This window comes from Denticeps clupeoides, chromosome 14 (assembly GCF_900700375.1).
Source record: "Denticeps clupeoides chromosome 14, fDenClu1.1, whole genome shotgun sequence".
Classification (NCBI taxonomy): Eukaryota; Metazoa; Chordata; class Actinopteri; order Clupeiformes; family Denticipitidae; genus Denticeps; species Denticeps clupeoides.
In genome coordinates, this window is record NC_041720.1 from 14,947,724 (window position 1) to 14,974,073 (window position 26,350).

Genomic DNA, 26,350 nt, shown 5'->3' on the forward strand with positions numbered 1-26,350 from the left:
GCTTCTGCATACAGGATAACACCACTCAATATAACCAGATGTAGATTCATTGGAGAATATGTGCTGCTCTGTTCATTTATTTCCTTATTTTGCAGGTATTTTTTTATTTTGCTGCATTTGACATTTTATCTATCAATGTTCTGTGTTCTTTTGCCGGCTTGTGGAAAACTTCTAAAGTGCATTTTGTTTAAAAATAAATTAAACAAAAAGAATAATCAATTAATAATAAACCAATAAATAAATAAAAAAAAAGAAACTATATTTGCAATCGTTCCTGCAATTTCACTGAAAAGGAATATATATATATATATGTGTGTGTGTGTGTGTGTTTGTGTGTGTGTGTGTAAAAACATTAAAAACATTACTAATGCCCCATCAATACCAGATCTCCATCATGGTAAAAATACAGTAGAATAAACTTCCACTCACACTGAATCTGTTCAGATGGCATGTTGTTAAAGTGAAGCATAGCACACGGTGACACAACAAAATGTGTCCTCAGCTTTTAACCGTCAACTTTAACCATCACCAGTGGGCAGCCATGACAGGCGCTCGGGGAGCAGTGTGTGGGGATGGTGCTTTGCTCAGTGGCACCTTGGCTGCTTGGGATTTGAACCGACAACTTTCTGATTTACGGGGGGGGGCGCTTCCTCAACTGCTAGGCCACCACTGCCCCAACCGAAACACACATACTGTTTTCCTTGATTTGTAGACAAAAGTGACCAAGATTTCGTATTTATTTATTTAGAGAAAACAGTTTTACTGTCTGGGTACAAGGCTACTATGTGACAAAACTGTCATGGATTTCTGTTGGCATTTCAGTACTGTCTAATCAAAAATACGATAAAGTGCAGTTAAGCGCCACATAATTAACCACTGAGAAAGTAATGAAGCAGGTCGGCCTGGCTGTGGTAGGCATGTTAGTCACTGCCCGGTTTGAAATGGCAAGGTTCAAATGAAGTTCACAAAAAAAAAAACTATGGCTAAGGGGTCATCAATAGCCAATTCATGGGACAGTCGCGTGCATGTGTGACACACTAATTTGTGACACACTCACTAATGAGCCAATATACAATTTACACAAAGCTGTCGAAGACCAGACTGACTTTGATAAGGGCCCAATCTTCATAGCCGGCTCATTGCGTCAGAGAATTTATGAAATGTCAAGCCATGCGAGGTGTTCTAGGTCAACCACAATGGGGAGAGGAAAAAAAAAACAAAATGTCACCAAGACTCGTCATTGTTAGAGGTCAATAAAGGTGCTCGCAACTGGTAAGAATCTGGTAAGCATCTGGTAATTCACAGAATAATTTTGCTTATGGGAGTAATGAGTCACAACCATGATGCATAGGGTGCTTGTAGTCTAGTGGGTAAGACACTCTTTCCACACAGCCACAGGTTCAAACCCCACTTCCCAGAGCAAGTGTCTCCAGGGGGACTGAACTACTGATTGGAAGTCGCTCTGGATAAGGGCGTCTGATAAACGCTGTAACTTTAAATATGGATCTGTGTGTGTGGTGGAATGGGAATGGGATCTTCAGTACAAGAAGGGAGCCTTATCAAGTGAATCCCATAGTCTGTTGCGTTGCTGCAGTGTGTGTAATTTATTTGTTTGACACGGCACCAGGAAAACTTTAACCAAGGTTCTTCAACGTGATCCCTGCCGTTCATTTGACACACCGTCTATGTAAACATTGCTGCAGTTCTTATTTTGGTGGCCATGACATGCTGGCTTAGTTGTGCTTGTACATTTAGATAAATAGCGATATATCTAAATAACATGATCCTATACACAACCCAATACAATTGAATATGAGGAAAATAAAGACTTAAAAATGTCCATTGTTCATTAATATTTTGAATGTGAAACAAGACTTTTTTTTATTAAGATTGTGGAAGTCCTTTTTCTCAAATCGAACTGTGTTGATATGAATAATCTTTTTTTTGTTTTGTTTTTTTGGATTACATATGCCTGAACCACTTAAAATCCATTTCAGGGACATTTTTAAGGACTTCCTGGGAAGTGGGTCTGCTTTAAATAGATGTTGGGTGAGAAGGAGGTCGCTGTTTCTGCCGCCTGCACTTCTCGGGGGCTCTGGATCCGTTCCCCTCACCCCAGGCCCTATTCAGGGCAGATGCACAGTGTGGTGCCAGGCTGCTGGGGTGCAGCGCTCAGAGCTCAGAGAGACAAGAGAGATACAGCCTGGAGAGGCACAGTGTGTGACCCTGCCAGCCTCTCAGAATGATGGAACCATCTGTCAGACCTCACACGCTCAGCCCTGCACTGTCACTCTCCTCATCACGCTCTCTAGCTGCCATTCTAGTGGTATAATTCTTTCCCCCAGTGTCTCTGTTCTGATCTTAGGAAAAAAATTTCATTTTTAGTGCATTGACATAAATGCACTGCTATGAAGCTCCTACAGGTTCTTACTAAAATGAAACTTGCATTACTGCTTATCTTGTACTTGACATCGCACTACTATGTTGCGCTACTACTGGTGTTCCGCTACCACCACTACATTTTCTTGTCATAAGAATAGCTGCAATGTAATGTCAAGCATGTACATATTTATATCTTCATTTGGTTCATTTTTGGCTGTATTACGTTGTACAGCATCTGATAAATGCTGTAAATGTTGTGCAAAAAATTTTTGTATAATGGTGCAGAAAATAAGTATCTGGTCAATAGCAAGCATTCACCTCAATACTTGTAATGTAGCCTTGGTTGGCAATGACAGAAGTCAAACGTTTCCTGTAGGCCTTCACCAGGTTTGCAGTTACTGTGGCTGGTATTTTGGACCATTATTCCAGGTAGATCTTCTCAAGAGCTGTGATGTTTTGGGGCTGTCGCTTGGCACAGATTCCCTATTGGATTGAGGTCTGCAGACTGGCTAGGCACTCCAGAACCTTGTAATACTTTTTACGTAGCCACTCCTTCATTGCCCAGACAGCGTTTTCGGCATCAGTGTCATGCTGGGAGATCCAGCCACATTTCACCTTCAATGCATTCACACATTGAAGGAGATTTTTCCCCAAAATCTCACGAAACCTGGCCCCATTCATCCTTTTTTTAAAAATATGCATCAGTCATCCTGTCCCTTTTGCAGAAAAGCTGCCTCAAAGCATAATGTTTCCACCCCCATGCTTCAAAGTGGGTATGGTGTTCTTTGGGTGCAACTCAGCATTCTTCCCCCTCCAAACACAAGCTCTATTTAGTCTCCTTTGGCCACATGACATTCTCCCAATCCTCCTCTGGATCATGCAGATCATGCAGAATCCATGATGAGGTAGTGTGTAACTAATAGTAACCTTTGTTACTGTGGTCCCAGCTTTCTTCAGGTCATTGACCAGTTCCATCCATGTAGCTCTGTTCCCTCACTGTTCTCAAGATCACATATACATCATGAGGTGAGATCTTGCATGGAGCCCCAGGTTAAGGGAGATTGTCAGTGTTTCTAACAGTTGCTCCAACAGTTGCTCTCTTCTCACCAAGCTGCTTGCCTACTGTAGATGTGCTCATCCCAGTCTTGTGCGGGTGTACAGTCTTGTCTCTGGTGTCCTTAGGCAGCTCTCTGGTCTTGGCCATGGTAGAGGTTGGGGTCTGACTTTGAAGGTGAGGTGTGGAACATCTTAAATAAGAGGTAACAGGTCTGTGATGGTCAGAATTCTTGCTAGTTTGTAGGCGCTATCCTTATTCTCTTCACCATTGTGAAAATAATTTTTTTTATAATAATACAATGTGATTTCCTGGATTTTTTACCTTCTGTCTCTCACAGATGAAAATTACAGACCTCTCTCATCTTCTTAAATGGGACAATTTGCACAATCGGTGGCTGTCAAATACTGTATTGATTAAGCTGTTTTATGTTATTTATCTATACGATATAATGATCCTTTACATGACCCAATACAAATTCATTGCGTACTAGAGTGTATTTTATGGTAAACATCTCCTAGCTCAAACTAAACGAGTAAATACACAGTAGGCGGATGCTCACAAACTCTTGGTCGGGTATTAACCACACATGGGGTAATAATCACACAGCCGCAGGGAAAATGCAGGCAGACATGGAGAGGAGCAGAGATAAACAAGAGAGAGCGAGAGCGGGAGAGAGACACAGACGTGCACGCGTTATCGGGATGAAGTGCTCTGCAGCTTTGCAAAGAGTGAATAAGGAGGGGTTTTTTTCACTGCGTAGGCGGGGGGGGGACTACAATGCAGTTGTGTTTACAAGTCGAAGCGCTCGGGAACAGAGAGTCTCTTCTTCTGCAGAGTCATCAGCTTGTGGGGCACAAGGATAACGACGGGGACAATACAAGCGCTCGCAACTGCACCATCATTCCCCCTCCCCTCCTGACTCCTATTTAGAAGCCATAAAAATCTTCCCAGCAAACCCCACCCCCACCCCTGCCCGACAAAGCTTTATTACACAGCGTTCGGGGAGCGGGAACAGAAAAGGAGAGGAGCGGGGCTCCAGTACCTGAGGGGAATCGTGCAGCCCTGTCGCTGATTAAAAAAAACTTAAAAAGAGAAAAAATGAAGCCAGGAGTGAGAGTGAAGAAAGCAGGAATGTCTGCGGAAACCCGAGGGTTAAGGAGAGGTCATGGGTCGCAGGTCAGGGGTTGTGGAATAGTCGGAGGTTAGCCTGTGAGCAGGTGCTGAAGTCTGAGTCATGGTGATTACGGAGAAGGGTCTTCTGGGAAATTTTACCCTTTAATTATCAGACCAGTCTGGAGGGTTTATTGAGGTACGGTGATAATTAACCATGTACAAGATCTGCAGTGGTCGCTTGTAAATGTTAACAAATCGATTCAAAGGCAAAATTGTTTCCAATCAATATTCACTTAGACTTTTGTAATCGCTGAATCAAAAATTAGCAGATCAATACAGAGTAATATGCAGGGATACTGAAATTGTGCTCACTGCACAAGTCGTCCGTTTGAACACATCAGACCATAATATATATATTATAATATATATATATTAGGGTGCCACTCAATGTAATGGGGAAAAAATAAATGATTATATTTCCTTGGTCCCATCCCATCACATTTTACCTTTTGGGTGGGCGGGAGACTGATCCACTAGTGCGACTAGACATGTAGGATGGAGTGAGCAGCTCAAAACCAGTCCAATTTTTGCCAGGTTTATTCTTTTGACATTTTGAACACATTTGGGGTGTGAGAAGATGACATTATAAGCCCTAAAACATATATATTATAAAGCTAAAACAAATAGACCCTAATGGCTCAAATATCCACAAGTGTGTGTGTGTGTGTGTGAGTGTGTGTATGTGTGTGTTTATATATATATATCCCCCTGAATTCCACAAAAATGGTTCAGTATATTAATGCCCCTGGGTGGTGTGCTTGGCATGGGTTAACACCATTCTAATGATTAAGTGTTTGGTCAAATTAACATTAAAAGGTCCCATGACATGAAAATTTCATTTTATGAGGTTATTTAACATTAATACTTGTTCCTTTAGCCCGTCTATGGCTCTGCAGTGGCTAGAAATGGCGATAGGTGTAAAGAGTGATTTGGCCATTTGGCTTCGTGTTACGTCCTGGTATTTTGGGTGTGTTTCTGTTCTGTGTTTTGTGTTGTTTGCAGATGCCTGGTGATTGTAAATTGAGCCCACCTGTTCCTGCTTTGGGACAGACTGAATAAAAGGAGCCTCAGTCTCCTTTTTCAGGGCTGCACTTGCCGTGCCATCCACCCTTCCCGCCTTCCTACCATTTCCCTTTGACATCACTTCTGATTTCCCCTGCGCTTCCCCTAGGAGGCGACGCAACTTGTTGTGTCGGCCTGCTTCGGTGTTTGTTAGATTTTCTCTGGTTTCCTGTTTTGTTTGCCATTAATCGTTGTAATTTGTTTCTTATGTATTTCATCTTTATTAATATATTTTGGTTTACGTTTGTGTCCTTTCTTTTGTTATGGGCCGGAGCTCCTAGACCGGCTCGTAACATTCGCCATTCAGAAAGTGGCAGCTCAGATGGTTGGATCTGGAATTTGGCCCCTTATATCGTCATATGGGAAAAGGTTACCTCCCGTTCTTTTTCCGCCAAGAGAATTTCCCTCCCCTCCCCTAAAACATTATCTCCACCAACTGTCATGTCTTCCAAACGTGCAAAGCATTGCAGTTGCTCAGTGATTGGTCGTAAAAATGATCACAAATACATTTTTTTAGTTCCATCACGCGAGCCTCTGAAGATCCAGTGGGTTAATTACATTTTTTTTTTGGAAAACAACTTCCCGTAATTCCGCACCATACCTGAATTTTGGAAAGAGACTACTAACACCTATATAAAATAAAAAGGGGACCTTTAATCTCAGCACACAAGTCCCTCAACAGCATGCACATATTTGACCAGAACAGACATTTAAATGGCTGTTTCTTGAACTCAAAGTAATCCTAATCTGAGACCGAATGACCATATCGAAGGGCTGGGCTGCTGCTGATGTGCAAGCCTTGCGTGGACATATAGCTGCATTCTGCTTTTGTAAGATTAAGAAGGATATTTTTGTTGTGCTATATTAGACGTTCAAGCAATGTCAGATTCCCAGTTCCCCGAATAGGGGATCTGATAATCTATATGTTTGGTGTGGTATTGGACATGGTCATTACGACCAAAAAAAATTAAGAAAATGGAAAAAGAAAGGTGGTAGTGGGTTGCCTAGTGGGTAATATAGTCGCGTATCAACGAGACGACCAGATGAAAATCAGTTCTAACCCCACTTACTACCATTGTGTCCCTCAGCAAGACAATTAACTTTGAGTGTCTCCAGGGGGACTGTCCATGTAACTACTGATTGTAAGTCACTCTGAAGTGAAAGTGAAGTGCTTGTCATTGTGTCAAAGGCCATCAATTGTAAAGCTTAAATGAAGGGAGGACCTTTCACTAACTGTTGCCAGATTGGACAGCCTTAGCATTATTTTTATTTCAGGAGATTTTTTAAGCAAATAGGCCTGTGCGGTGGCAGTTAGGGATGTGGGCTCTCACCTGCATGGTTGTGAGTTAGAATCCCGACTCGGACCTTGTGTGTGTGTGGTGTTTGCATGCTCTCCCTGTGTTGGTGTGGGTTTCATCTGCCGTCGACCAAAGGCATGTGCACTAGGTGAAATGGCAAGCCTGAATTTTCTGTGTGTGAGTGAGTGTGTGAATCCATGCCCTGCGCCCAGCGTTCCGGGACTGGTTCTGGCAGCCACGACCGTGAGTAGCAAGACTTAGCAGCTATGGAGTAAGTAAGTGAGTGAGTGATGTAAGAAAATAGGTAAGAATAGTGAGTATGTTAAGTATTTTTGGCACTTTTGCGATAGCGTTGGCACATTCACGGATGATTGTAAGCTGTGGTTCAACACAGGACTACGTCTGCAGGCTAACAGAAAAATCATTATGCGTATACTGTTTCAGGGCCATATTTAAACCTTGTTTAAAAGGTTTTAGAGTTGATTTCATAGTTATATCACAATTTCTTTATATCTTATTTACATTTCCGAAAATATATATTGGTTCAATTTGTTTTTGATTCCCTTTAAATACATTTCTTAGATTAGATCTCATCTAAACTTGACCTCTGTCTTGGGGTCCCTAAGAGGGTATTTGAACGACTAATTTTACACTCATGTCTGCTTAAAGAAGAGCCGGCATCTGTAAGCAAAATGTCATGAAAGTAATTTTTAAGACAAAACTGCCAAATTAATTTTTAAATATTCTACCTTTCATGATGTCTGGTGACTTTTCATAGACATGGAGTACTGCAGCATTAAGTTCAACCCTGAAACTCCAGAGGCCACATTTTCCTCCCACAAATAGGTAACATCTAAAGACTTAGAACTGATTTTGAAAGGTTAGTGATGTTAGTGCTGAGTGAAGATCGAGATTTATTGATTGTCCAGTAAGGCTGAGCGCTAAAGTTAATACCTTCTCACTCTGGATCAGGGTGTCTCTCCCTGTGGAAGGGGCATCGGTTTGACCCAGTTTTTTAAATAAAAAAATATAACAGTTAGGCCCCATGAAGTTGCAATCACATGAGGAGTGGAAACCAGAATGTGAACATTCTACAGGTGTATGAAAAAGAGGTCAAGGAGGTGGAAAAGTAAAAATGCTTCAATAAAAAAATCCTCTTGTCAAATGTTTCTCATTCTGTATCTTTGGTAAATGTGGTGCTGATTCTTCAAGATTTAAAGTACTTGATGGCCTGCATTCCATTTTTACATGGAGCACAGAAATATCCACTATTTGCCCATATTTCAGTGGAATAAAGTGAAAGAGGCACTTAAGTTGTGTTCCAACCCTCAATCACTTTCTCTCACTAGTCGACTTTACAATTGAAGAGCGTTGTGACAGAGCCATTACCGGCTTTGTGCCCTTTCCTCACTGCAAGACTGACAAGCGGTACTCTTCAAACAGCACTGATTCAAAAAGTCACATTTCTGCAAGCTTGAGGTCAACAAAATTAATATTGGTTGAACTGTGACTTACCCGAACATAAACTTAAATACACACTATAATTTAAGAGCATTAATAGTAAAAAAAAAAAAAGATGAGGAACATTAGAGAAATTGTTCATTGAATATTAATGTTTCTTAATGGTAACAACGCAAATTCAATATTCTAGTCAAAGAAAAGTACATATAATTTTATTATGACATAATATTTTATGACAAGTTTTAATATATACCATAGGGCTCCAGAATAAGTTTAACACTGGGCACACGAGTGCTTCCAGCTTTTAAAGTCAGTCAAGTCACTACATTAATTGAGATGTTTTCTCTGCAGCTTCGTCTCTTTATTTACCACAGTAAAAATGGAACACCATTTAATGCATTGCACTGTAGAGCCTTGGCTAGAGTGTGAATGGAAACAACCATCAAGCACACTGGACTACGATGCCATGTGCACAGAAGAATCAACTGGTGAGGTTCAAGGATAAACAGAAGATGAGGACTCACCAGTTTCCTCCTGCTCAGTAATGCACTCTTTAATGGATTCACTAAGGCCCAGACTGGCGACAGTTGGCAGGGGACCCAGTATGGACTTCAGGGGGACCTGCTTCTTCTCAGGATGCTGGAGTTGCTCTTTACTCTCGGACTGCTCTGTCTCTTCGTCTGCCTGTGTGTCCCTGGACACCAGGTGGCTCACGAAGTCCTGTGTGAGGTGCTGGGCAGCCACTTCCACCTCCTCGTCCTCTGCCCCTTCGCTGCCTGTTAACTCGGTGTCTACGGGGAACTCTTCATGTAAATCTGACAAAAAAGAAAAAGATTTTTTTTTTTTTCCTTTTGGGGACCAGAAAATGAATAAGTTCATGTTCGGCGCTCACTAAGAAGCAAGTAATACAGTCACTGTCCAATCACCGCCGTGATTTCAAACAAGCAGTAAACAGTATTACAACTACAACTACCGTTACCATAGCTACAACCTACTTTCATCACGGTAATTACAACAGGCTGTGGAGACTGGAGTGCTTAACGAGGCGCTGGAGTCCGATTATCATAGCACGCTAAATTGCCACCTCGTTTTCAATATGATTAACTAAATTCAATCTGGCTCTAATTATCATGTGTGGGGCGGCCTATGGCACGTGTGGCTGCAGGCTGTGTTGGCAGACGAAGGGGGAGCTGGGTAATGGCGAAACAAACACAGACCCACCTCTGGTCCGATGTTTGGTGGCATTACCACCAGGGCTACGCTTGACCATGGTTAATTGGCATTCTAGTTACAGCGATAAATGAAGCACAATTTTGCATCTAAAACGACAGACAATTAATGTTGGTGGTTATCTGGAATTTTTTTTCTATTTACAAGAAATTATTTGTCATTTTATTACTCATTTATTTGCATACATTTTTTTTTAAAAAAGGTTTTGCCTTTACGTAAAAATATGTTAACAATTTAGATTTAGGAAAACCCAACTCTATGGAGACCAGGACACAGGCAATTTTGAATAAAGTATAAGGGTTCAAATCCCACTTACTACCATTGTGTCCCTGAGCAAGACACCTAAGTTGCTCCAGGGGGGACTGTCCCTGTAACTACTGATTGTAAGTTGCTCTGGATAAGGGCGTCTGATAAATGCTGTAAATGTTAATGTAAGTACAACAAGAATAGGAGGAAACGAAGCATGTTTCATGAATCAGAGTTATCTCTCATAGCCTCCTTGCCTGCTTTATATACGGTTGTCAGCATCATTAGCAGCTACATGAGATGATCATTAACAAAAGTGAAGGAGAAGCAGCATCAAGTTCTCAACACAGGAACTCTTTCATCCCCGCTGTCTAATTTAAGGTGGCTGAGACAAACAAAGGGTCTGAAATGCTGTCATCACTTTACATTTTACACTATAAGCCTCCAGTAAAATCGTAATGAACATCTTACAGTCTCCTTGCAGTAAAGAACCTATACCATTATACAAAACTCGAATTCTATTTATCGTAGGAGAGCTGGCATTATTTGTGCCTCAGTTCACCTACCGTAGCATGATATTGGAACCACTGGGATCAATTTGAAATGTTCGCAGAGGTGAGAAGAATTTTTTTGTCAGAAAAAACTTTTTAGCACCAACTTGACTTCTGCCAATGCATGTCTCCTCACGCCTGTTCGCCTCCCCTTTAATTCGCCAGCAGCTTTATTTGGAAGACTAAACGCTTTAAAGCCTAACTGCCATTGCAGAGAAAGTGCAACAGGATTCAAAATTTGGCCAAAAGAAGTCCGCTGCCTGCCAAGGCATCTTTCGCTGCCTCCCGAATGGCACAGCACTTCTCCCTTCAGTGCCCTTATGCTGCCGTAAAATGCTGCTTTCAAAAGAGAACTGCCTTCAAAATGAATGTTTATTAAAAGAAGAGAAAAGTCATTTAGAAAAGTTACGTCCAGATTGTCCAGACTTTGTTAATGTTGTAAACGAGTATGAGGCTATTGGACGCTGATGAATAGAATATCTGCATCCATGTAGAGAATATCTGCCCATTACTTGCAACAATAAGTCACTTTAAAAGCCTCATTGATTATTAGAAAACCTTTTTTTAAATGATCTTAATGCAGCTTAAAACAGTTGCACAGAAAGGATCGTTTCTAACTGAACCTAGATTTTTGTGTCTGCATAGGTTGTCCAAGATAATGAGCTGGAGATCATTTGAACATGGAAAAAATGATGAAACTGCATATACTGAATGTGAAATGTATTGACCATTCCTTTCTCACCAGGTTGAAAGGGACCAGAACAACATTAATAATCATGCAAATTTTCTTATGTGCTTGATCTGTTTCTAACAAGTCGCTCAGGTATATATTTTCCTACAGACTTCCCCAAAATGGTTTTTAACCAACACCAGATATGAGAGGGAAAACAATGAATTGTGTGTACCTTGTTTGGCATATGCAGCGTAAATTCCTCTCAGTTTGGTCCTGCTGTTCTCCAGCTCGTTCTCAATCTCATCCTTGTACACGCTGATCTCTCCTACAGGACCAGACCAAAAGGGGACATTGCTCACTTATTCTGATTCGCAGTGCCATCTCCAATACATCAGTATGGACACTGAATTCTGAGTAAAGCCATTCTACAGGGAACAAGTTTTTATTTCAGAAGATTTATTTCTGAATCACCTTGGTATTCGTCAAGTTTCTGGGCCAGTTCCTGTTCAAGCTGTAGCGAAAATAAAGAAATATCCATTAAAGAACAGTCTGGCAGAGACGTCCAACCACTATTCCCAATGATTTGTAGCAATCTGTGTTACAAAGACATCTACAGTAACTAATGAGACCAGATCCATTTTTATTTGCTGACTTTTAGTAAATTGCTACAGGTTGCTGGAAGTTTGGTCCACGGTCCAACCTAGATGGTAACATTTCATCTTCTAGTAACTTTCCACCCAACTTATCCCTGATTGTTCCCAAACCCACACAGTACACTAGACCTGCTGCATCTTGAGCTTCTTCTGGCCTGCTGTGTATGAGGGAGGGTCACACTCCTGCTCCAGGTCTACCCTCATGAACTCATCAATGGTCAGCTGGCTGGTCGGCGTGTCCTCAAACTCGGTAAGCCTGTCGGCCAGAACAGAACAGACTGAAGGTGAGAGCGTGGAAAGTGTTTTGTTAAAAGCTCTGATGTGTTTCATTGGTGAAACCTAATGGTCCTCGGGTCTCCAGGCTGCTACAATTTAGACACATTTTATGGCTATTTTAAGATCAACTGTGACTCTAATTTATAACTACACACACCAGTGCTGCTTGTAAATGGCCTACTCCTATTTTTACAGCCATTTAAAAACCGTGGTGATTTTTAGTCTTTATTTAGCCTTCATTTTAGCTCTTCAAAGTCACGTGTAATTTACATGACTGAGAATAGCAACACTCCAAGTACTACAGCCACGTTCATTACAAGGAATCAAAAGTTCATTTCATAACAAACTATAGTCTATGTCATGATGTTAAGGTGGCGCAGAAATTTATGGATAGAGGACAGATTCTAACAAGTGAATCTGAATCTACATTGTACATTTTAACCCTACGGGGTATATTTTGGACGCTGCACGTTAGATGGGTTCACTAGTGTTGACAGGAGCGGGATAGAGCATATGGAATGACTACGATTCAGTCACAGTTCAGTTTCAGTTTGTCATATGTACAGTGAATTAACGCAGGGACGATGAAATGATGAGCCTAATCAATATACACTTTTTACGTTTTTACGTATGAAAAACAAAAATGAAAGTTAGCGATTCTTTTCTTATGTAACTCCTGAGGAGGCCTTTAACTTTACACTAGCAAACGGGCCTCGCACGCTATGTCTAATTTAGCAACTCTGTGATGACACCATCTGTCACACCACATTTCTCATTACACCCAGCGCCACGAAAGACTCAGGCCAGGCAAGATACTTCACTCAGAGCCTCAAACATCACGTTTCCTAACGTGCTGACTTGAGTCCTCGCCCTGGCACAACCTGACGGGTTGTCATCATACTTTACCCTTCACACAGCCAACGAATTTGGCTTTTGCTATTTAATTCGGTTTATTTCACAACTAAGCATAGAATGAATCCAGAAAGTACTTGAACTATGAATATTTCAGCAGTGGCTGGCGTAGCAAAACCCAAATTTCACTGAACCTGCAAAATAGATAAACAGTCATGCATTTTATCAGACTTATGATTTTTTTAATTAGGGTTGGAATTGATGCATTTCTTTCATTAGAATATAAAGTCCAACTCTTGTTATGTATTCAGAAGGTTGCCGGTTCGAATCCCGATCCGCCAAGGTGCCACAGAACAAAGCACCATCCCCACACACTGCTCCCCGGGCGCCTCTCATGGCTGCCCACTGCTCACTAAGGGTGATGGGTTAAATGCAGAGGACAAATTTCACTGTGTGCACCGTGTGCTGTGCTGCTATGTATCACAAGTGACAATCACTTCACTTTTATCAATCAGTGTCATTTGTAGCAAAGTACCACAAAAAGGACTGCAGATTATTACATCTAATAAAAATAATACACTAATATCTACAATAAATTCAGATTTTACAACATCCTTAATAAATACATAATACAAAATGTACTGACTGGAGCTCAATGGGCTCTGAAGCCCTAAATCCAGATGAAAGTGTAGAGAAGAAGAACAGAAGCAGGAAGAGGAACAGGAAAGCATCAGCACGCTCCCAAATCCTACCTTTTCCTCAGCGTGGCCTCGCAGACCTTCACCACAGAGATGACTTCCTTCACTGTGCGCCGGAACTCGTGCATGCGCGCGGCCACCAACAGTGCTACGGGGTGACAGGAAGCGGTGGAGTGAGAGTGTGTGTGTGTGGTGCTAATCTGTAGGATGCATGCAGCCGACCTGGGATATTCGGGTATTTGGGGACGGGGACTATGTTTTCATGGCCTGACACATCTGTGTTTTCCTTTATTCTTCATTCATCTCATCTGATTAATTATCAGCTACAGCTAAACACCCCACAATAGCTTATCATTTAAGAGTATGTATCCGACCTGACCTCTTGGACACAATTTTCAACCCAGAGTACCTAGCTTTCCTTCAAAAATAGTGCCCCTTGATGTATGTGTAGTTATCCAACTACAGCCTTCCGCCCATGAGCTTTTGGTGCCACATACAGCACTCCTGGAGGACCCTTTGTCAGAAAGCTTCACTGGAATATGACCTTAATTAGGACAACATTAATGTAAAAAATGAACCAATGATTTTTGCTTTTGTATAAGTGTTAGCGGGGTGACATTCAAGATCCGACCATCTGAGCTGCCGCTCTCTGAACGGCGAAGCAGAATGACCAAAGCACTCTTTACACCTGCCGCCATTTCTAGCCATTGCAAAACCATAGACAGGCTGGGGGAACTCTCAAAAAAGGGGACCTATAAGAAATATGGGACCCCATCAACAGCAGGTGTGAATATGCAAATCATAAAAGGAAACGGACAATAGAGAAATTGTATATTTCATATATTTTGAATATATTTTTCCAAATGGAAACCAATGGAAAGCAACTGGATTGTGGGGTTTATAACAAGCTTGACTCTTAATAATGCAATTGCAATTTAATTATTTAATTGATTATTTGCAAAATGTGTGATTATCTTTTCATGATAGCAACCATGTTGACCCAATAGACCAGCTTGTCATATGTACAGACCAGATTGTGTCCCATCACCGATTAGTAAAGTAGTACAGACCCCTTACGACCAAACCACAATTCAAAAAGTTTGATCAGCAATCCAACAACTGGTGAGTTCTGAACATGCTAAAGAAAATATACTGTTTTCATCTTCACAAAGTTTGGTTTTGTGGCAAACTGATGTAAGGTTCGAGAGAACTGGTCCCAGGAACTTCCAAACGGCTCTCCAGCACACGTACTAGTGCCCCCTTCCGCACTGCCTCCTCTACATGTAGCCAGCGCTGGGGCAAAAATTAGAAAAGCAGTGCTGGTCACAATCAATAAGCGGCTCTGAGGGTTCGAACGCTACGCAATAAGGCTGCCTGTCTTCGAATTAAGAGCATTTTATTCTGAAAATGCACACAGAGCTTCTCTAGACAAAGGTTCAGAGGGGTGAAGCATCCACAACGAGAGCTTCCCTGCAGCTATTGACTCGTCTACACTCGATGCGTTTTCTCCAGAATGCCGTGAAAGATTAATGACAAAAGATTAAATATTCACACTGCAGAAGTTGGGATATTACCGGGGGAAAAAGGAGGCTGGTCTGCAGAGGCAAAGACAACGTTTTTTTGAGCTCTGCTCAGTGTGAGGATGCACCACGTTCTCATTCTCTGGCTGTTATGCAACACAGACACCGCGCACCAGTTCCGTGTTTAGGTAGAGCGTGGATCAGTGAGACAGAACAGTGTGGTGGGCAAACGTCATCCTTTTGGACACCGCATGAGTCAACCTAAACTTCGATCATCTCACAATTCTACTGAAATCGCTATAGATAGGGTGGCAGGACGTATTCACCATGGCAACGTACCTGCCCCACACAAACCGGACGGCCTGCGCCCTGTGTGCATCCAGTCCCGCTTCATCCTCTGCAGCAGGCGAAGCGCCGTCATGGAAACCTCGTGGGTCTTCTCCCCGAACTCCAGCATGTGGGCGAAGCGTGGGATGTACAGACAAGGGTCTGGAGGCAGGGAAACACGTCATCAATATGCGCTTCCATACCCGGCTGATGCCCCAGCTACCTCTCTGATCTCCATCTGGGGCCTTGAGACATTGCGAGGAAGTGCTACGGTGCGTGATGTTAAATAGAAATATTAAACCAAAATATTAAACAAATTCGTCTATTAAACACCAATATTGTCAATATTATCAGTGATTTTCACAAAAACGAATTATCACATGTGTAAATGTGTAAAGAAAAATGTACAGGTGACATACATTTCTGAATGTGATGAGTATTTATGAGGTAAGATAAAGCTCATTCACATCAGGGGTACGACCAGTCGACTGAAAAGTGTGAGTACAGGGTGGGCCATTTATATGGATACACCTTAATAAAATGGGAATGGTTGGTGACATTGAACACATTTTTATAAATGGTCAGATACTTGTAAATAACTCATGAAAGAATAAAGTTAAAACCAAGCACACCATTGTTTTTCTTGTGAAATTACCAATAAATCCCTCTTCCAATTGAAAAAACAAAAGTTGGATCCAAGATGACAGACTTCAAAATGGCCACTAGGGTCACCACCCATCTTGAAAAGTTTGCCCCCTCACATATACTAATGTGCCACAAACAGGACGTTAATATCACCAACCATTCCCATTTTATTAAGGTGTATCCATATAAATGGCCCACCCTGTATATTGCACAACATTAAAAACACAACAACATATGAACGAATCTTCCATCCTCACTACGGGACATCACGCATGTGCGAGATCTCATTTTTCCGAACGCATGGGTCCCTACCGACACAAGTTAAACCGTGCACGCTACTGAGAAAGGGCCAGCGAGATAATCACCTAGTTAGACTTGCAATTTATTTCTACTCCAGAGACGGTAGGGGAGGTGGACCAAGAGAGAAATCAAAAGCTTAGCACTTCCATCTGGAAAAGGAGGTCTTATATACTAATTGCGATTGATTGATCTGCCGATCCACCCTAATTGTTCCAAAGAAAGGGAATGTGGAGCGGCGCAACCCTGCCTGATTCCATCCAGTACAAGTCATCCTAGTTAGGTCAGGACCATGCCCAGAGTTATATTGTGCCATATGTGCCTTGCAGTTATGCAAGGTACGCCAACATACATTTAATATATAAAGTGTACTAACACAACACTAAGCTGCAAGCAGTTTTTATTCTTTTTCATTAAACAATGACATCATTTATATAGAGAGAGACTAAAAAAGTCTCAACAGCTCTCGGTTATCCAACTGTTCTTTGAGAGGAAATTCAGACTTTTCTGTAGACTTTTGCCTGCAGTTTGGAAGGTCCAACCTCCAGTTCTTTTAGAACATCTCTAGATAGAAACTTTTTTTTCCCAAATCAAGTGAAATTATTTCAAGTTTCACATATTAAGTGTTTTACACAGTTACTGTTACCTTTATTTGTTTTCACTGCTGCCTAGCATGTAGGTAGATTATTCTGACTTAATTATTAAAAAAGTGTGGACACCCATGTCTGACCAGGGCAAAGCATTATGAAAACAACAGTTTTTTTCAGGGAAATTAAAATTCAGACTATTAATATTAACCCACAGGGTTCAAACTTGAAATGGATGTGTTTTGCAAAGCTGATATTTGTAATATATTACTAAGAACTAAAATGGAAACTGTTGCACTGCTACTGTACAGCATGCTATACAGTTTTTCTTGCAAGATTTTAGTGAGTTTGCCTTGATCTTGCTTCAGACGTCCCACCATGATTTCACTCACTGGCCCTCAGACACACAGCATCTGGTTTGTGAACTGGACCAAAGCAAATATCCTTTTTCCGTAAAACATAATTCATAATTGCAACAGGTGGCTTGTTTTCCTCAAGACTGTAGAACTATTAAATGTGAAGTGAGATGCCCCTTGCAGCACTGAAGTCAGCAACAGCCGATACCCATCAGAAGTCCTCATCTGCACTCTTACTTGAAGCAGCCGGATCAAGCCCGCCTGGAAACGAGCACAGCCAAACAATGGAGACAATAAGTGGAAGCAGCCCCTCCGGTGCCATTCTTTAGGTGCATTTCGCGGGGGAGGGGGGCTAAAGCAGCACAAACGTCCAGAGTCCTTGGCTTCCTGGAGAATCTGGAGCAGCGCTTTACTCTGGGGACATTTCCCAGCGGCCAGTGGGTGCACGCCCGCAATCTTTCGCTTCCACCTGCTTCAAAGTCCTTGAGTAAACTCAGGGCCCTAACTCTGCTGTCTTATTAAAGAAAGGGATGTGATCTTTTTTTTTTTAAAGACAGTAAGACAGGTTTCAATAAGGCAAATTTCAAGCAAGCTAGATGGACCTTCAGAGATTTATGGTGGCAGTTCCTAGTACATAGGAGCCATTTTCACTGGTCCTTCTCAAGCCCTATGGAAAGCATTTCCGATAACAGCATATATCCAAAACCTGTTCTAACCAGTTCCACAACTACGGATGAACTTTCTTGGTCGTATCTTGGGAGACAGGCTGTGGACAAGAGATGAAAAGGGACTGCCCACTAAACAACGAAACATGTTGCCATGCCCCTAAGACGAGCTTCGGCGAGGAAAGACCCCTGTCCTTTAGACCTCTGAGTTGACCCCAGTTCAAGAAAACTTTATAAAGCTTTGGCAACTAAAGCACACAATGCCTGTATTATTGCATTACAATTCCGCAAGATTGCATGTGCCCCGCTACTCCACTGCAGTTTTCATTTCATTACAGCATTTATTACATTGTCTTCGCCCTAAGCCCAGTCCAAGTTTGTCACTGTCATGAAGATGAAATTAAAAGCATATCGATGCAGCCAGCCAGACATGAACAAATAATCCATTTGTTTGAAACAGGCAAGCGAGTCTAATTTAAACGGTACATGTGATATGCGTCAGGGCTATTTTTTTCTGACGCATTACGTTATCACTAGTCCACGCAAACATATTCAAAAGTACATCGAGTAAATGTTCAAATATTTTATTTTTAGATACAGTTCATCCATACACTCTCTTTCGTTGTGGGCAGGGGACACGCCCTTGCGGTTGGTTCTACATAATAAGAAAATCCTCAATAACTATGCATCCTGTTTTTGTTTTTTTTTGGTTTGAGTACCTGGTTTGACAATCCTGGCCCTTGTACACACAATTTGTGTTAAGCGGGGCTGAAATACTGGCTAGTTTTTTTCCACTCGTATCTTTTAATTCCTTGTTGTTTCAGTTTTTACCTTAATATTAGTATTTTCAAGACAAAGGTAAAAAAAAAAAAAGTCTGGTAAGGTCCTAACATCATTTCTCTCATCCACTTGCTATCAGATACAAAAAGATCACATTCATAGCTGCTATAACATCGTATGACCCACATTTTCCATTCTGTTAAAAAAAAAAAAAGTGGGAATGTGGCGATTCCACATGTAGCTGTCGTCTGAGTGGTGACTCCTCTATTTCCTTCTAGCTACGGTTAATATATAACTTGAGCGTGTGTGTGTGTTTCAGCCATGCTATCATTATGCAGCTGATGAATGGTGAGATTGTCGTGCTTTCACCAATCACAAAGTCCTGACAATTTCCGCTGATGCCGAGGGGCAACGGGAACATGCCGGCGAGGATGAAGGTGGCGCTTGGTATTCACTGTGGGCACTGTGGAGCGTGGGCAAAATGAAAATGCTCAGCTCTCACGGTTAACCCCCGAGTCTGGGTTTGTGACTCCTCTCATTTGAAATCTACACACTCTAATACACATTTCCGCATACATTTATTCTAAAAGGCATGTTACTGCATTTACTGAGAGCCAAGGCCTGACGTTTAATGCTAAGGCTGTCTTCCGGGTTTGCATACATCAGTACACAGGCAGAGAAAGGGGCAGGTGGGTAAGTTAGATGTAGTTAGAAACTAACTACCGATGTCCTTTAATGTCCAAAAATGCAGAAAAAGTGTAGTGAACATGGTTCAAATTGGCGAATATGACCCATGCAGCCCACAGCATCGGTCCCATTACTTATGTCAATTTTTTTTTTATATATTGCATAGGGTTGTTTAGGGTTTAATAATTGAATTCAGAAGGACTCACTTTCAACCCCTTCAGCCCCAAGCAAGTGGTGGCTTTAGAAATGAAGATAAGTTGGACATTTCTGTACAGTGAATATTCTTTTTGATTGATTTTTTGTAATTATTCTAATAATTTGATATACCTACTATCCCATTTATCAGCCATAGTGACCAACAATAAAGCGGATTGCTTCTCTGATTTCAATGAGGACAACTCACCTCTTTCATGGTCTTATAATTGTTTGAGGTGCAAAACTTCATAGTTGTACAGATCATTTTAATTATGCCAAGTGTTTCACATAAACTGCATACATAAAAACAATGGCTCCTGAACAGATTATGCTGATTATGCTGCTGCTCAGGCAAAGGGAGAGATTTTAATCCTGCAGCATCTCTCGGAACCCCGTAAACAGTCAGCAGTGATTCACTGCTGCCACACACTACAAACAGGTACAGTAAATTAGAATGGCTTTGATATGCAAATATGGATGTATGGGTATCTGCTCTATAAAGACACCCTGGGGCTTGATTCGACGCCGCAGTTTTGCTTCAAAAACCCGCACATTCTGTTCCTATTAAAACTGGATGGGATTGGCCGCCGGTTAAACGGGCGCCTGCCGCGGTCAGAGATGGGTTCATGCTGACGATCAGGCTATGGCAGCACAGCGACATAAATTCTGAGGCTCTTATTCTATCATGCAAAAAAAAAAAAAAAAAAAAAACTGCCATGAACCACACAGAATCTTCTGCGTAAAATTCACATATAGATTGTTCAGCCAAAACCCAACCGTCCGAAAGGAACAGGTCCAGCAGCAGCTCCTTGTCTCGACCGAGATGGCCACATTTGCTGCATGTACCCAGCACAATGCTGCATGGACACCGGACAGAATGTACTCAATCAAATTTAAAACACCGAGATGCTGCCAGAACAAGCTGCAGGAGGCTGTGCCAGATTTATTTCCCTGGCAAATGCAAATGCGAAGGGAGAAAAAAACAAAAACCCTCAGCTCGTCTCCGCACCGTACGGTGCTTCACACGGTTCCCTTCATCTGCACACCTTCTGCAGAAGGGAGACAAGCAGGATACTCAGACCAAAAAAAAAAAAAAATAGAAGTCACAAACCAGTGCAACCAATGTTTTGGGAGGACTTGGATGAGCACGTGGCCAATCTTCAGTACAGAAATGTTGTTGAGTGTCGGTTGTTTCAACGTTGACCCAACGTTTAATGCTCGGTTGCGACAAAATGCCCATAAACCATTATTCCTGCATGTATTGAGCAGTAATGTGTTGGAGGGTGTTACACACTCGCCTTCAATCCAGAAGACCACAAAGTCCCAGGTTCAACCCCCCCTTACTACCATTGTGTCCCTGAGCAAGACACTTAACCCTGAGTGTCTCCAGGGGGACTGTCCCTGTAACTACTGATCGTATGTCACTCTGGATAAGGGCGTCTGGTAAATGTTGTAAAAGTAAACTAATTCAGACATGAATAAATGTTGAAATAAAATTAAGCAGTTTATAATGCTTAATTAGTTCACTTCTAATCTGAATTTACAAACTCTAATTTCTAATCATAATTCCCGGCAGATCCATAATCACCCAAACGTTAAAACTACGGTCATGCAGCAATCATGTCATGTTTGGCTGTTAACCGAAACAGATGTTGGCTGATGTTGTGTGCTCGGCTAGCTCAATCGGTAGAGCATGAGACTCTGGGTTCGAGCCCCACATTGGACCATCTGTTTAGGGGAAAACGCTCTGATTATAGGGCAAGAAGCGGACCAGCAATTGGAAGGTTGCCAGTTCGAATCTCGGATCGTCCCCGCACACTGGGCTCCCCGGGCACCTTTCCACGGCTGCCCACTGCTCACCAAGGGTGATGGGTTAAAAGCAGAGGGCACATGTGCTTCGGTGCATCACGTGTGACGTTGCAACCTCGTCGTGATTGTTGTCCCTTTAAAAATCAACCCGGTGAATGAAAGCGCACACTTTGGTCCGTGAGAAGCTCGATCGAAATCGCTGCAGCCCCAGGCCGCTGATCGTGCGTACGGTGCCGACGCATAAGCCGCTTACTATAGCGCTGCCGTCCCGGGAAAAAAAAAAAAAAAAAAAAAAAAACCTCCCTTCCCAAAACGATCCATTTTGCAGCGCCGGGGCCCTCTGTTGGAAAGCCGAGCAACCGGCCTAATAACAGGGGACGCAAGCCCAACCCCCCTCTCCCACTCCTGCCTCCGGATTGAACATGGCCACTGGCTGCGCCAGCCGGACCTGAACGCGGAGAAACCGGCTCCCGGTCGGCCCTCGGTCCGGCCGAAACAGGTAACGATGCCGGGAGAAGCGCCGCGCTCCCGGGTCAGCTTCGCCCGGGAGGCGGGTCGGCGCGGGATCCGCGGGGCTACTTTTACCTCCGGTCGTAATCCGCCGCCGAGGACGACGACGACGACAACAAGAGCAGAAAGTCGGCTGTGCGGTGACTGTTACGTAAATGGCGGCTGCGGACTGTCGAGCGGCGCCCGCAGTTCGAAACCGACGCGGCGGACGCGACGTTCCCCTCCAACTAACTTCGTCGGTTCGTCCTTTCGGCAGGAAGAGCGCACGACTTTTTTTTTTATTTATTTTTTTAAAGAGCTGCTTCCGGCGGACTCCGTTCGTGGGCCGGTTTCGGCGACCCGGTCTGCGGTTTTTTGTGCGTAAAGCTGCGTGTTTTATTTAAATTTTATTTCTCGCGGCAGTGCGCGCAGGGGTTAAATCTCGGCGGAATATTATGGCGAGGGGGCGGGCGGCTAGGCGCGAGTGACGTAGGCGGCGCGGCGCGTCTGATTGGTCCAGGCGAGAGGTGGGCGTCGCCCTCGCCGGGGACAAAACCAGCGCGTCGTCGCGGGCGGGCGAGCGAGCGAGCGAGCGAGCGACGACGCCGGAGCCGCGGAGAGCCAGAAACTATTCAACTCGCGCTTCGGTTCTCTTCTCTGGAAAGTTCTTCGTTTAAACGGCACGTTTGCGCTTCTCGAGGATGCGATGAGAAAGCGGAGACGGTGACGACCCTTCGGGAATAAATCCGCTTTTGTGGTCGATCTCACGCCGATGAGAGGAGCAGCCTCGGACAGATTTGGTTACCCGGCGCTTCTATACATTTTTTTTTTCGCCGGCGGCCCCTGCAATCGTTTGACCAACTAGGTGGATTTATTTGCTGATGCCAGCTGCCCCAGATTGCCTGTATGGCCGGATCATGAAGTTTTTGACCTTCTTCTTTTTGCTTCCAGGGACTTTGAAAAGGACTAAACGGAATGGTAAGCAGCCAGGCAAGCTGCCAGTATGCTATGAGATCGTGAGTTTGTCTCTGAAGAAGAAGATGGCCGCAGAACTCTATCCTGCAAGCATCAACACCAACATCCCGAACAGTAACAGCAGCACGTCGGTGACCGCTGCCAGTAAGAAGACCATCGTCCAGGTGACCCAGACAGTGACCACTCCAACCACAGCCACCACACAGCAGAACATCAACAACAACAACGTCGAGGCCTCCAGCTGGCAGTCAACTCATCCAACGCTCAGAGAAAGGTGAAGGTGACCCGTCTTGACGCTTTTCTTAAGAATGCGAAAACGGTGAATGCATCTTGAACCTTTTTTTTTTTTTTTTTTCGTGTTTTGAAGGAATGCTTTGATGTTCAACAACGAACTCATGGCTGATGTTCATTTCATTGTTGGACCCCCTGGTGAATCTCAGAGGGTTCCAGCACACAAGGTGAGTGAATCAAGGGGGCTTTATTGTCATTTCGGCTACATGCAGGTTAGCCAGTACGTGGCGAAGTGGTAGAAGGTGCAAAAATAATATTTACCGCATTTACCAGACTCCCTTATCCAGAGGGACTTACAATCAGTACTTGCAGGGACAGTACTACACTTACTACACGATGGTAGTAAGTGGGATTTGAACCTGGGTCTTCTGGTTCATAGGTCCACTGGGCTACTACCACCCCCATACCACATTTTAAGGCGAACAAAACCTGTAGACCACAACAGAAGACCGAAAGCTCTAAAAAAAGGGCTTCCTTCACGATTGAATGGCGGCGTGTTCTCACGTCTCTTTTTTCCCCTCCTGCCTCTCCAGTATGTGCTGGCGGTCGGCAGTTCGGTGTTCGGTGCCATGTTTTACGGCGACCTGGCCGAGGGCGATTCAGAAATCCACATCCCGGACGTGGAACCTGCTGCTTTTTTAATCCTATTGAAGTAAGTCCCTCTTCGCTCCAAGCGACGCCTGGCTCGTATACGCCGGACTGACGCGTGGCTCCTTCTTTCAGGTACATGTACAGCGACGAGATTGAACTGGAAGCGGACACCGTGCTGGCCACCCTGTACGCTGCCAAAAAGTACATCGTGCCTGCGCTGGCCAGGGCCTGCGTCAACTTCCTGGAGACCAGCCTGGAGGCCAAGAACGCCTGCGTTCTGCTGTCCCAGAGCCGGCTGTTCGAGGAGCCGGAGCTGACCCAGCGGTGCTGGGAGGTCATCGACGCCCAGGCGGAGCTGGCCCTCCGCTCCGAGGGCTTCTGCGAGATCGACCTCCAGACCCTGGAGATCATCCTCCGGCGCGAGACGCTCAACACCAGGGAGGCGGTGGTCTTCCAGGCCCTGGCGGAGTGGGCCGCGGCCGAGTGCAAGCGGCAGGGCCTGGGGCCGAGCGCCCGCAACAAGCGGGCCGTGCTGGGCAAGGCGCTGTACCTGGTGCGGGTTCCCACCATGACCCTGGAGGAGTTCGCCGACGGCGCGGCCCAGTCCGACGTGCTGACGCTGGAGGAGACGCACGACATCTTCCTGTGGTACACGGCGGCCAACAAGCCCAAGCTGGACTTCCCGCTGACGCAGAGGAAGGGCCTGGCGCCGCAGCGGTGCCACCGGTTCCAGTCGTCCGCCTACCGCAGCAACCAGTGGCGCTACCGGGGCCGCTGCGACAGCATCCAGTTCGCCGTGGACAAGCGGATCTTCATCGCCGGCCTGGGCCTGTATGGCTCCAGCGGCGGCAAGGCAGAGTACAGCGTCAAGATCGAACTCAAGCGCCAAGGGGCGACTCTGGCCCAGAACCTGACCAAGTTCGTTGCGGACGGGTCCAGTAACACGTTCTCCGTGTGGTTCGAGCACCCGGTGCAGGTGGAGCAAGACGCCTTTTACACCGTCAGCGCCGTGCTGGACGGTAGCGAGCTCAGCTACTTCGGACAGGAGGGCATGACGGAGGTGCAGTGCGGGAAAGTGACGTTTCAGTTCCAGTGCTCCTCGGACAGCACCAACGGGACGGGGGTGCAGGGGGGCCAGATTCCAGAACTGGTCTTCTATGCGTGAGGGGCGGGATTTTGGTTAAAGGACCTGCAGCAGCTTCTTTCCTTCACAATGTAGCAGTGGGAAGAAAACCGGTCTGTTAGTCTGTTCAAAGACTTCCCTGGTTTCTGAGTGAAGGGATGTTCTTTAGTTTTATTTATTTTAAAATATATATATTTAATTATTGATCCTGCGGCATGCAGATATATATATATATATACATTAAAAAAGTCATTGTATTGCACTTCAAGTGGACGATGACCACTTGCGTGTTTTTGTACATAACTTGAAGCTAACTTGTTTACAGCTTGAGGCTGACTGACAGATGAAATGTCTTGTATTAGTGTGCAGCTTACTGAACTGCAGATAAAACTTCTTTTTTTTTTTTTTGGGACTCAAAATTATATCTGTTGCCATTGGTTCTTCCTAGAGAAATATTAAAGAGGGGCGGAGTAGACAATACGCCAATACACGGTCTACATTATAATTGGAGCACTACAATAGAGTCCGTATACTTTTGTTGAATTGGAATGCTGTTGTGTGATAGTGATACGAGAGCTCCTGCTCAGGACCAACTCACAACAGTACGTGTTTCAAAATGATCTCAGATGAATGTCATCTGAGGTGTGTTCCCCACTCCTGCTCATTCTGCTGAGCAGTGCAACCTATAACGCAACTTAATAATGATTTAAAAGCTTATTGTAAAAGAAAACAGCAGTAATTACCATATCTGATTAGTCTCTAGTGCCTGATTAGTGATTAATGCCAAACTTCATTAGCCTCACCAGGATGTGCAAGACTGAGGAAGGATAAAATCCCAGATATTCATTGTACTCCGACTGTCACGCTGTAAAAAACGGGCAGAATTCATCTGGAATCGGCAGCTTGTCTGGTGTGTGCAGATACAATATTTAGCTCTTTATTTTAACTCGGGGGGGTTTACAGCAGAATACAACGCGAGTACGATTCCTCAGTCAGTAGACGTGTATTCTAACATCCAAATCTGACCCTGCACACCACCAAAACACCAAACTGTCTAGTAATAATCTCCAATCCAGATTGTGAGGATGTTACAGCCTAAACGATAATTGCTGCTTCTGAAGAAATATATGATACTGCATAAAAAACAAGGATTTCATTAAAAAGAAATGTTATAATATAAACCAAAAGGCAAATTTTCATAAGGTGCATTGTTAATCCCTTTTTGCTTTCACTGTATTATTCTATTTTTTTTAATACTGGATTTTTACATCTAGATAAACAAGGGATATTTCACTCTATATACTGTATGAAGAATATTAGGCTTTATAAGAGCTAAATGGAGATGACATATGGATTACAGTGTTAGCTGTGACTAAGTAAAGTAGGAAAAAAAAAGTAGAC

General features: G+C 43.7%; 2 protein-coding genes across 5 annotated transcripts in view; one reads left to right on the forward strand and one right to left on the reverse strand.

Annotated features, from left to right (window-relative positions):
- Positions 1–26,350, reverse strand: part of brf1b (BRF1 general transcription factor IIIB subunit b) — a 70,168-nt gene that overhangs the window by 25,595 nt on the left and 18,223 nt on the right. For both annotated transcript variants that reach the window (XM_029002232.1, XM_029002233.1), the window contains 6 exons: positions 15,472–15,621; positions 13,667–13,760; positions 11,916–12,042; positions 11,605–11,644; positions 11,366–11,458; positions 8,958–9,248 (listed from right to left, as the gene is read on the reverse strand). In XM_029002232.1, coding sequence (XP_028858065.1) covers positions 8,958–9,248; positions 11,366–11,458; positions 11,605–11,644; positions 11,916–12,042; positions 13,667–13,760; positions 15,472–15,621 — 795 coding nt within the window. The remainder of the gene's footprint in view (positions 1–8,957; positions 9,249–11,365; positions 11,459–11,604; positions 11,645–11,915; positions 12,043–13,666; positions 13,761–15,471; positions 15,622–26,350) is intronic.
- Positions 21,660–25,353, forward strand: btbd6b (BTB (POZ) domain containing 6b). Of its 3 annotated transcripts, none has more exons than XM_029002235.1 (5): positions 21,660–21,979; positions 22,921–23,218; positions 23,312–23,402; positions 23,769–23,887; positions 23,959–25,353. In XM_029002235.1, exons 2-5 carry the CDS (start codon positions 23,010–23,012, stop codon positions 24,989–24,991), a joined length of 1,452 nt encoding a protein of 483 aa, XP_028858068.1. In that variant the 5' UTR covers positions 21,660–21,979; positions 22,921–23,009; the 3' UTR covers positions 24,992–25,353. The 3 variants fall into 3 exon arrangements, with proteins under 3 accessions (XP_028858068.1, XP_028858069.1, XP_028858067.1); XM_029002236.1 differs by lacking the exon at positions 21,660–21,979 and adding an exon at positions 22,481–22,834; XM_029002234.1 differs by lacking the exon at positions 21,660–21,979 and having other exon boundaries at positions 22,481–23,218.